The following is an 11,294-nucleotide window of genomic DNA, read 5'->3' as shown; positions in this document are numbered from 1 at the left end:
AGGCCAATCCGAGAGTGGCAATCCCTTCTACACTGAGCACAGATAAATAAATAATTTTAATATTTTATAAATAAATAAATATTTATTATATTTAATAAATATAAGCACATAAATAAATGTTATTATGTATTAAATTTATATTGCCACATATTCCCTCCTGGCGACTCAAGGAGGCTTACAGAGTATAAAAACCACATTTAAAAACAATAAAACAAAAAAAACAAAAATCAAATAACTTGATGTAATAATGTATAAAATAGGGAACATTACCTAGGTAAAAGGGGATGAAACATTTTTAAAATTCAGAATAACAAGATAACATTCAAAAGCAGCTCAGGCAGACATCTTTCTAATTCACGGCAGTATAAGCAGGCATAGCACAATCAGACAGTCAATTTCTGTTTGTTCTAGCCAATCTTAATTAAAGTAGTTTTACTCTTTCTGTGAAATTGTTTTCCTGGTTTGCTCTACCTGAAGAAGCCAACAGTCACGTATATTCATCTACCTGGTGGCCTCCAGATATGTTGGGAGTTAAAATTCTAAGTATACTCTAGACAGGAATTTTGGGAGTTATCACATCAACTAGGCACCTAACTATGGAGGCTCTAATAAAATGGCGGTTAGGGTACCCATAGAGACTTTATTGCTGACACATTGAAGAAGAGGGATAGAGAGGGGGCAATGGAGATAGTTGGCGGGTTGTGGTCAAAACAAAATACTTTCTCTTTGGAACCAAGGACATTCCTGCAGGTGCTTGGAAGGAGGGGACTGGAGTCACATAGAAAGTGACAAATGTTTACTTTTAATTAAGTGAAAACTGTGGGAAGAATCAGAGTCAGTTTTCACCAGCCTGTGCCAATATGACCTATTCAATAAACCTATTCTTTGAGGAAATTGCCTGCCTCAGAGTTTTGTTTGCTATGAATATGTTACTTGGAAGGAACCCTGACATTAAACTAACTCTCTCCTTCAGTGTGTCAGCACTGAAGTCTCGGTCAGGCCAACTTCAGGGTTGACAATGGCTAGACGCTTAACTGAGATGTATTTGCGATAAAAGTATGGCCTTGCTGGTCTATTTTCTTTTGAGGTTAGTCTTTGCTTTTTGTTTCCAGGAGAATACGAGTGAGCTTCAGGTGAAGTACCAAAAACTGCTGGTAAGACTTTTTTCTTCTAAACAGAGGTGTGCAATTATGGTACATCTAAGCAAATGAGAGATGAAATGAGAAAACATGCCTAGGGCAGAAGACACAGAGAAGAAGATGCTTTTATTGGGTCAGTCCAGAGAGAAGGAGAGTGCTTTTTGCAAGTTGGGTTGTCATCACATTGGGAATATTTTTTTAAAAAAAACTTGCAGTATTGATGATGGGATTTGGCAATTCAGATTCTTGTAGTCTTCTAGGGCAGGGGTGTCGAACTGGGGGCTGGATCCATGGGCTGCTTATATCTGGCTCAGGGGCTGCCCTTTGAACCATCAATGACTGGCCTGCAGTGCCTCTCGGAGTGGAATCAGAGCCTGGGAGGGCCACACACGGCCTTCGCAAGGTCTGTTTTCTCTGGCAGAGGCTTTCGGGAAGCCATCACAGGTGAAAACAGAGCTCGGGAGCCCCTTTTCTCTGGCAGAGCGCTCAGTCCACTGCCGGCACCCCCCTCCCCGAATACAAATGATGTCAAGCTGGCCACGCCCCACCTGCTGTGGCCTGTCTAGCAGAACCTTTGGAAAGCCAGAGCCATTGGAAAGCTGTGGTGCCTTTTGGCAGGGTTGAAAAAGTAGCAGTCCCTCCTTTGCCTGGAAGCCAGAGCAGCAGGGCTGCTGAAATGCAGTAACTGCCGAAATGCAGTAAGGTTTATTCTGGAAGAGGTTTACTCGAGAGTAGAGCTACAGGCTAACTGGCCACATTCTGAAACTACATAATTCTAAATCCCACTGAGGCTAATTGGTGGGAAGACAGCCACTCCTGAATCTTACATCTTGATTCTTGCATCCTAGTTCCAGAATTCCTGCACAGTGAATCTTGAAATTTGCCTAAATAGTTCCTGAATATTTAAGCTCTGTCGGTATCGTGATTTGAATCTTGAATTCCGTGGTTCTTAAGAAGCTTTGAAAAAGCCTGTCTGTTCATAGGCTGCTCAGGGACTCTAGTTTGTTTCCTTTATTTGGCTTGGCTGTTTTCAAGGACGAATTTCTAGGCATTTTGCCAACTCTTGAAGAGTCATTAAGATAACCGGACTTTCTTGTTATTCCTTGTCTTAGTTTGCTTTGAAATATTTGTACATTAAAGTGTGCTTTTTGTGTTTTGGGCTCCTAAAAGATCTATTAGGAGTCTCCGGATTTAATTTCTAAAAAGAAACCATGATTATAAGTTTGTGTGTGTTATGTAATTATTGGGGTTTTAGCGCTGGGCCAGAGCACCCACCCACTCACCCAAGCAAGAGACCCTGCACCATTTCTGACAAATGGCAGTCCAACCATCTCTTGAAAGCCTCCTGTGATGAAGCTCCCACAACCTCTCAATATTTATTGGGGGAAAATAATTTTGTTCTGCTTGCTGGATAATGTTTTTTTTATTGCAGTCATTAATATGACCTCAGTTGGGGCAGGGGGTAGGAGGGTTTGCATAAATTGGATTCATCAATAAGGAATCAGCTCTAAAATTCCGGGATTTTGCCCTACCTAGAGAAAGAGAGGACTTGAAAACTTTTCTTTAAAAAAATGACTTTTTCTTCTGGAGCTGTCTTTCAAACCTTGGCCAAATGCTTTTCCTGCTTGCAGTCAGAATCCCAACGAAGACAGGAGAACCTGAATTTACTGCAAGATTTTATGCAGCGCTGCACCAATAAGCTCTACTGGCTGGATCAGCAGGCTAAAGACAGGTTGCAGTATGACTGGAGTGACCAAAATCTTGATTACCTGAGCCGCCGTCGCCAGTATGAAGTGAGTCTTACTCTTGACCACCTCTTTTTCCTTAAAAAAATGTTTTTTAAAAAATTAGACTTTGAACATTGAAGTCTGCAGAAAATAACCCTGGATAATAATTGGAGCAGAACTTGAATATTTAAAAGAGGCAGATGGGGCTTTTTCTTCCAGCTATTAGAGGTGGGGATGCTCAAACAATTCAGCTATACAATACATGTTTGTTTGTTTGTTTGTGTTTGTTTGTCCAATACACAATATATATGGAAGAGAATAGACATGAAGTAATATATATAAAGATAATATGTAAAAATAGAGAAGATATATGAAAGGAAAAAAATATATATGATATATGAGATAAAGGAAAGACAATTGGACAGGGGACAAAAGGCACACTAGTGCACTTATGTACACCCCTTACTGACCTCTTAGGAACCTGGAGAGGTCAATCGTGGATAGTCTAAGGGAGAAATGTTGGGGGTTAGGGGTTGACACTATTCAGTCCGGTAATGAGTTCCACGCTTCGACAACTCGATTGTTAAAGTCATATTTTTTACAGTCAAGTTTGGAGCGGTTAATATTAAGTTTGAATCTGTTGCGTGCTCTTGTGTTGTTGCGGTTGAAGCTGAAGTAGTCATTGACCGGTAGGACATTGCAGCATATGATCTTGTGGACAATACTTACATCATGTTTTAGGTTGTATATTGCATGTTAGGCTTGGAAATGCCATGTTTGCTGGAATGGAATGGAGGGTAGGGGAAGGGAAGGGACCTTGGAGGTCTTCTAGTTTAGCCCCCTGCTCAAGCGGAAGAACCTATACTACCTCAGATAAGTGACTGTTTGGACTCTTCTTAAAATTACCTCCAATGATGGAGTGCCCACAACATCCGGTGGCAAGCTGTTCCACTGGTTAATTGTCCTCCCTGTTAGGAAGTTTCTCTTTAATTCCAGGTTGTTTCTCTTTGATTAATTTCCAACCATTGTTTCTTGTCTGCCTTCCGGTGCATTGAAGAATGATTTGACCCCCATCCTCTTTGTCGCAGCCCCTCAAAAGAATGGTTGTAAGCAGTAAAGGGGAGCCATTCACGGACCTACTGGAATGCTCTGGGGGGGAGAGTGCGCATGTGCACACCCTTCAGTTTCCTGTGCTTGCGCAGAATCGTGGCGAGAAGAGGTCCTGTGCGGGAACCACCAGCGGGAAGAAATCCGCCAGGAATTAGAGCAGCTCCATTGGAGAGACGATGTCGTTCCCGCTTTGCCCACCTGCCAGAGTCTCCCCGATGAGCTGGTCTCTTTCCTAGAGGACTTCTTCCTGCTGGTGGCTCCCGGTCGGGACTGACTGGGGCGCCTCTGCCACTGCTGCTACTGGGGCCAGCTGTCAACTGTGTGGCTGGGTCCTGCAAGGCACGGCAGCAGCTGTCAGTTCCAGCCAGGAGCCGCCAGAAGAAAAAATCTTCCATGGTGGGTGGGCGCGGCCGGTGGCAGCCACCTCTCCAAGCTGCTTCTTGCACTGGCTCGGCCAGGAGATGCGCCCGCCGAACTGCCTACTCAAGCTGCCCCACTGCAGCCAGAGAAGGAGCGGGGCGGCATGAGCAGGTGGGTCAGTGGGCGCATCTTCTGGCCGAGCCAGTACAAGAAGCAGCACAGAGATGTGGCCGCCGCCATGCCCACCCTGGAAGATTTTTTCCTGCTGGTGGCTCCTGGCTGGTAATGACAGCTGCTGTTTTGCTTCGCAGGACCCAGCCCCGTGGCCGCTGGCTGGCCCCAGCAGCAGCAGCGGCGCCCCATGCCCTCTGGACAAGCATTGTGCCCTCTGGGCCCACGCAGGGCACTGTTGCTGCTGGCTGGGGCGGCGAGATTCGGCTTCTGCACAAGCACAGAAGCCAAATCTTGTGTGCACTGTGTGGGCATGCATGAGCCCAGATCCACTTCCACTGGTGGAATGGCGTTCCATGCCTTTCCACTCTCTGCCCAACCCTGGTTGCAAGTCAAGGAGGAATAGCTGTATGTTTTGGTGCAGATGAAATTCAGCATTGGAGCAAGCTGACAGGAACGTCTGTGGGAAAGTTTTCAAAGTATCTAGCTTTCTAGAAACAGATACTGTAGAGGGCCATGATAGCAAACCTATGGCAACCCTGCCATAGGTGGCACATGGAGCCATATCAGCAGGCATAGGTGGCATGAGAGGCATTGCCCTGTGTCAGCTCCAGCAGGCACACACGCATCAGCCAGCTGCTTTTCGGCCTTGGGGATGCTTCCCGGAAGATCTTGAAGTGCAAAAAACAGCACAATGGGCAAAGTCCATTTTTCCAGACTTCTGGTTTGGCCATTTTTTCACCGTCCAGGCTTCAGTGAGGCCCATGCGTGTGTGAGGGATTAGGGGGGATTGTGTGAATACACAGGGGCTGCATGGCAGGTGCACATGCATGGGGAGGGGGGAATGAGTGGGGACATGTGCGCATGTGCTAGCACATGCACATACACTCTTTTCCCTCACAAACCCCAAAAGGTTCGCCATCACTGGTATGGGGGATTCCAGTGAAACCCGGTCCATGTTATTTGATTTAAGATGGCTTTCCTTCAGTGATGGATGTCACGAAGTGAGTGACAGGTGGCCATTTTATGGGGAATTGTTTTTGGAGAACCTGCATACATGTCCCAAAGGAGCTTTTCCAAAAGGCAACTGGGCTTCCTTGTTTCTTTTCCTTGAAGACATTTTGCTTCTCCTCTAAGACGGTTCTTCAGTTTTGAAGTAAAGAAGTGAACTGAACTAAAGCAAAACCTTTTCAAGGAAACCCCCTCCCCCCCCAAGAAAGTCCAGTTGCCTTTTGGGAAAGCACCCTTGGGACACTCCTGGATGTTTGAGGGTCTCCATAGACATCTCCAGAGATCTGTACCCCCCGCCTACACCCTCATGGCCTTTCACAAGGCTCCAAAAACTTACCTCGGTGGGCAGGCCTGGGGCCATTGAGCTCAACATCTTGTTCACACAATCACATCCTCAACATCTTGCTCAAGATGTTGTGGATTGGATTGTGTGATAGTTGCTGAATGAATGTTTTTTATACTATTGGGGTTTTAACTATTAGTTTTAGTGTCAGGTTGGGTTTCACTCATTATATTGTATTCTATTTTATTCTTTTGTTGTAAGCCGTCCAAATCTGCAGAAGGCGGCATAGAAATCTGACCAAATAAAATAATATAGATAAGTAAATGTTCTTTCTCTTCTGGTCCTTTAACTCAGCTTGGAAATAGGCCAAGCCACCTGCAATTGGATGGATTAAATTCTGCTTCCCTATTTCCTCATTCCTTCCCCTTCCTTTAGAATTTCATCAATCGGAAATTGGAAGAGAAAGAAGCAGCCATCAACAAACTGCATGAAGATGGTAATAAACTCCTGTCTGAAAACCATCCTGGGAAGATCGCCATTGAGGTAAGTTTTGATTTGAAGACGGCTGCCTTAGAAAAGTTGTTTCCCAAAATTCGGTTTTGAAGAGGCAGCATTAGATTAATAGCATATACCCAGAGTTAAGAGTTACATATATAGCAATGATATAAAAATTATGATGTTAGCACTGTAGTAACTGTGAGAGGCATCTTGGAGTCCTAGTGGACAACCATTTAAATAGGAGCCAACTATGTGCAGCAGCTGCCAAAAAAGCCAACACAGTTCTAGGCTGCATCAACAGAGGGAGAGAATCAAGATCACGGGAAGGGTTAATACCACTTTATAAGGCCTTTTTAAGGCCACACTTGGAATTCTGCATTCAGTTTTGGTCGCCACGATGTCTCTCTTGCTATCTCTTTCTTTCTCTCTCTCTGTCTCTCTTTCTCTCTCTCTTGCTATCTCTCTTTCTCTCTCTCTCTGTCTCTCTTGCTATGTCTCTCTTTCTTTCTCTCTCTCTCTGCCTCTCTTGCTATGTCTCTCTCTCTGCCTCTTGCTGTCCCTTTCTCTCTCTCTCTTTCTCTGTCTCTCTTGCTGTCTCTCTTTCTTTGTCTTTCTCTCTCTATCTCTCTTGCTGTCTCTCTTTCTCTCTCTCTCTCCCTCTCTGCCTCTCTTGCTATGTCTCTCTCTCTTTCTCTGTCTCTCTTGCTGTTTCTCTTTTTTTTCTCTCTCTCTGTCTCTCTTGCTATGTCTCTCTTTCTCTTTCTTTCTCTCTCTCTCTCTTGCTATGTCTCTCTCTCTGTTTCTCTGTCTCTCTTGCTGTTTCTCTTTCTCTCTCTCTCTGTCTCTCTTTCTCTCTCTCTCTCTCTTGCTATGTCTCTCTTTCTCTCTTTCTCTGTCTCTCTCTCTGCCACTCTTGCTATGTCTCTCTCTCTCTCTCTTGCTATGTCTCTTTCTTTCTCTCTCTGTCTCTCTTGCTATCTCTTTCTCTCTCTCTGTCTCTCTTGCTATCTCTTTTTCTCTCTCTCTCTCTCTTGCTATGTCTCTTTCTCGCTCTCTCTCTTTTGCTATCTCTCTTTCTTTCTTTCTTTCTCAATCTCTTGCTATCTCTTTCTTTCTCTATCTCTTTTTCTGTCTCTCTCTCTATCTCTTTCTTTCTCTCTCTCTCTGTCTCTCTTGCTATCTCTCTTTCTTTCTCTCTCTCTCTCTGTCTCTCTCTCTCTCTGTCTCTCTTGCTATGTCCCTTTCTCTCTCTCTCTTGCTATCTCTCTCTCTTTCTTTCTTTCTCTCTCTTTCTACCACGCTGACAACAGCGGCATCAGGCAGTAGCCAAGGGTGGCGGCAGAGCGGCTGACTGCGAGCGGGAGTCCTGACGGTGGCAGCTGGACGTGCTGCTGGACGCCGTATATGCTGGCGCTGCGTTGGGCATGGGGCTGGCACCTCTGGCCCAGCCAGCGAGCCAGTGCCAGCCCCGCAGCGCCAGCATGTAGGTCCCCAGCAGCACGTCCAACCGCCACCGTCGGTGCCTTCACCCTGGAGCTCCCTCTTGCCGCCGCCATCTCCCCACGACTGCCTGGGGCCGCTGCAGCCAGCACCCTCCGGCTCCCACTGCCAGGCCCCAAAGGACGCTTGCCGCCGACGTCAGGGAAGCTCCAGCTGGGCGGGGCGCTGCCGGTGCCTCCGACCTGGAGCTCCCACTCGCAGCTGTCCCCTGGCTACTGCCCGATGCCGCTGTTTTCGGCGCTCTCCTGCTGGGCCCCAAAGAAGGAAGGCAGGAAAAAGGAGGCGCGAAGAATGAAGCTCTCCTTTTTCCCGCCTTCCTTCTTTGGGGCCCAGCAGGAGAGCACCGAAAACAGCGGCATCGGGCAGTAGCCGGGGGACAGCTGTGAGTGGGAGCTCCAGGTCGGAGGCACCGGCAGCGCCCCGCCCAGCTGGAGCTTCCCTAGGAGCTTCGCGGCACACCTGACCGTGACACACCGGTTGGGAAACGCTGTTTTAAGGTATGTGTATGTATATGGGTTTGTGTGTGTGTGGTGTGTGTGTATGTATGAATGAATCACATGTTTTGCTGAATTTTTAAAATTAAGGGAGACTAGGGTAGCACTATTTTGGCCTGAATATACACACATACACATACATACATACATACATACATACATACATACATACATACATACATACATACATACTGCCCCTCCTCAACCATCCTACACTTCTCTTATCCTTCCTGAAACTTTAATATGTGATCTTTTCCTCAATACTACACTCCGCTTCCTACTTTGCTACAGAGCTCCAAATTACGACATTGCTCATGCAACAAAATTAACCTCCCTACTAACATGGGCAACCTCCTGCCCCTATTCCATTATCTTCCTTGGTGACCTCAACCTACTACACATCAACTGGACCCTAAATGAATGCTCCACAGAACCTATACATACTGCCCTTTACAACGCCGTCACCAGCTTGGGACTTGAACAATTAGTATCAAATAATACCAGACTCAACAGCTGTCTTGACCTCATATTCTGTAATAGCAAAGCGCTATCTATGGATTGCATATAAAAGAACCCTTCTCCAACAGCGATCATAGTGTGATTAACTTCAACCTCAATCTACACCATCTTAACACTCACCTGAATAACATGACACCTAAGTACAATTTTAGGAAAGCCAACTATCAATTCATTGATGCCAATCTCTCAATTCTTAACTGGCAATCTTTGTTCTCTAACTGCAACACGATTGATGATCTCTACCACACGTTCTTACTCCAAATTAAAAGACTTATCAGACTACATGTACCAATCACTTCATCCAGAGGTAAAAGAAAAATACCTGTCTCGATAAAGATACTACGAACCAAAAAAAGATCTCTCTGGTGTAAAAGCAAAAAAGGCCAAGTAACCAACTTCAAAAGCCGCTGTAAAAGCATATGCCAACAAATAAAAGCAGAATGTCTCAACTATCACAGCAAACAAGAGGAAAACCTCCTTCGCACCAAATCTAACCGAGCCTTCTACAACTTCGTCAACAACAAACTCAATTACTCTAGATCTATTCCACCTCTCGTAGAACCCAACAACAAAGAATACCACGATGATCCATCCAAAGCTAACCTCTTCAACTCTTTCTTTGGCTCTGTCTTTGTTAACAGTAATAGCTCATCCCCCATCTTTGCAAATCGGACCTCAAACTCTCTCAACAACCTAACCCAAATCGACTTCACTGTAGACCATGTTGAAAAAGCAATCCGTGACCTCAAACCTTCCCTATCAGTCAGACCAGATGGTCTTTGTGCATACTTCCTAAAAAAGCTTTCTTCTGCTATAGCTGAACCTCTAAGCATTATCTTCCAAAAATCCTTCAGGACCAGCACACTCTCCAAGCTATGGTCAAAAGCAGTAGTCATCCCCATCTTCAAAAAAGGAGACCTCTCGTTGACAACTACAGACCAATATCACTATGCTGCGTCTCATGTAAAATCATGGAATCAATTATAAATCCATCAATCACCCTTTACTTAGAATCTAATAACCTACTCTCTAACAAACAATTTGGATTCAGAAAGGAATTATCCTGCAACCTACAACTACTTTACTGCAAAAACATATGGACTACGCACCTAGATCAAGGAAAATCCATTGATGCAATTTATATTGACTTTTCCAAAGTCTTCGACTCAGTGGTCCATGACAAACTACTCCTAAAACTCAAATCCTACGGCATCTCAGGATTCCTCCACAGCTGGATTATGCATTCCTGTCAAATAGGCAACAAGTTGTCAAAATTGGAAGTGCCATTTCCATCCCCCTCCCTGTTAAAAGTGGCATTCCCCAGGGCAGCGTACTAGGTCCTACTCTTTTCATTCTCTACATCAACAACCTCTGCGATCGTATCACAAGCAACTGTGTTCTTTTTGCCGACAATGTAAAACTTTTCAACACCACGGACAACACATCTACTCTCCAAAAAGACCTTGACTTTGTCTCAGATTGGTCTAACACCTGGCAATTTCAAATATCAACCAACAAATCCTCTACCCTCCACATCGGCAAAAAGAATCCAAACCTCATATATAAACTGAATAAACAAAATCTCACAGCCAACCCCCACTCAGTAAAAGACCTTGGAATACTAATATCAAATGACCTAAGTGCCAAAGCCCATTGCAACAATATCGCCAAAAAGGCTTCTAGAATTGTTAACCTGATCCTACATAGCTTCTGCTCCAGCAATCTCACACTACTCACCAGAGCCTACAAAACCTTTGCCAGACCCATCCTTGAATACATCTCATCTGTCTGGAACCCATACTACATCTTGGACATCAACACCCTGAAAAATGTCCAAAGATACTTCACCAGAAGAGCCCTTTACTCCTCCTCTCGAAACAGAATACCCTACGAAAATAGACTAACAAGCTTAGAACTACGATGCCTAAAACACGATTTAAGTATTGCCCACAAGATCATATCCTGCAACGTCCTGCCTGTCAATGACTACTTCAGTTTCAACCGCAACAACACAAGAGCACGCAACAGATTCAAACTTAATATTAACCGCTCCAAACTTGACTGTAAAAAATATGACTTTAGCAATTGAGTTGTCGAAGCATGGAACTCATTACCGGACTCAGTAGTGTCAACCCCTAACCTCCAACATTTCTCCCTTAGACTATCCACGATTAACCTCTCCAGGTTCCTAAGAGGTCAGTAAGGGGTGTACATAAGTGCACTAGTGTGCCTTTCATCCCCTGTCCAATTGTCTCTCCTTATCTTATATATTATATATCTTTTCTTCCTTTCATATATCTTCTCCTCTATTTTTATATCTTTTCTTCTATCCTTTTCTTCATATATAATACTGCATGTCTATTCTCTTCAATATGTATTGTGTATTAGACAAAATAAATAAACAAACAAACAAATAAATAAATAAATAAATAAAATAAACATACATACGTACGTACGTACATACATACATACATACATACAT

At 44.5% G+C, this 11,294-nt stretch overlaps 1 protein-coding gene across 1 annotated transcript in view; it reads left to right on the top strand.

Moving 5' to 3' along the window:
* Positions 1-11,294, top strand: part of PPL (periplakin) — a 122,682-nt gene that overhangs the window by 71,485 nt on the left and 39,903 nt on the right. The window contains exons 6-8 of the mRNA XM_070760717.1: positions 1,113-1,154; positions 2,771-2,932; positions 6,237-6,344. Of these exons, the coding sequence (XP_070616818.1) occupies positions 1,113-1,154; positions 2,771-2,932; positions 6,237-6,344 (312 nt within the window). The remainder of the gene's footprint in view (positions 1-1,112; positions 1,155-2,770; positions 2,933-6,236; positions 6,345-11,294) is intronic.

The sequence above is a fragment of the Erythrolamprus reginae genome, chromosome 9, assembly GCF_031021105.1.
Source record: "Erythrolamprus reginae isolate rEryReg1 chromosome 9, rEryReg1.hap1, whole genome shotgun sequence".
Taxonomy (NCBI): domain Eukaryota; kingdom Metazoa; phylum Chordata; class Lepidosauria; order Squamata; family Dipsadidae; genus Erythrolamprus; species Erythrolamprus reginae.
The sequence above is the reverse complement of the archived record's forward strand: the minus strand, read 5'-3'. Positions and strand labels throughout refer to the sequence as shown.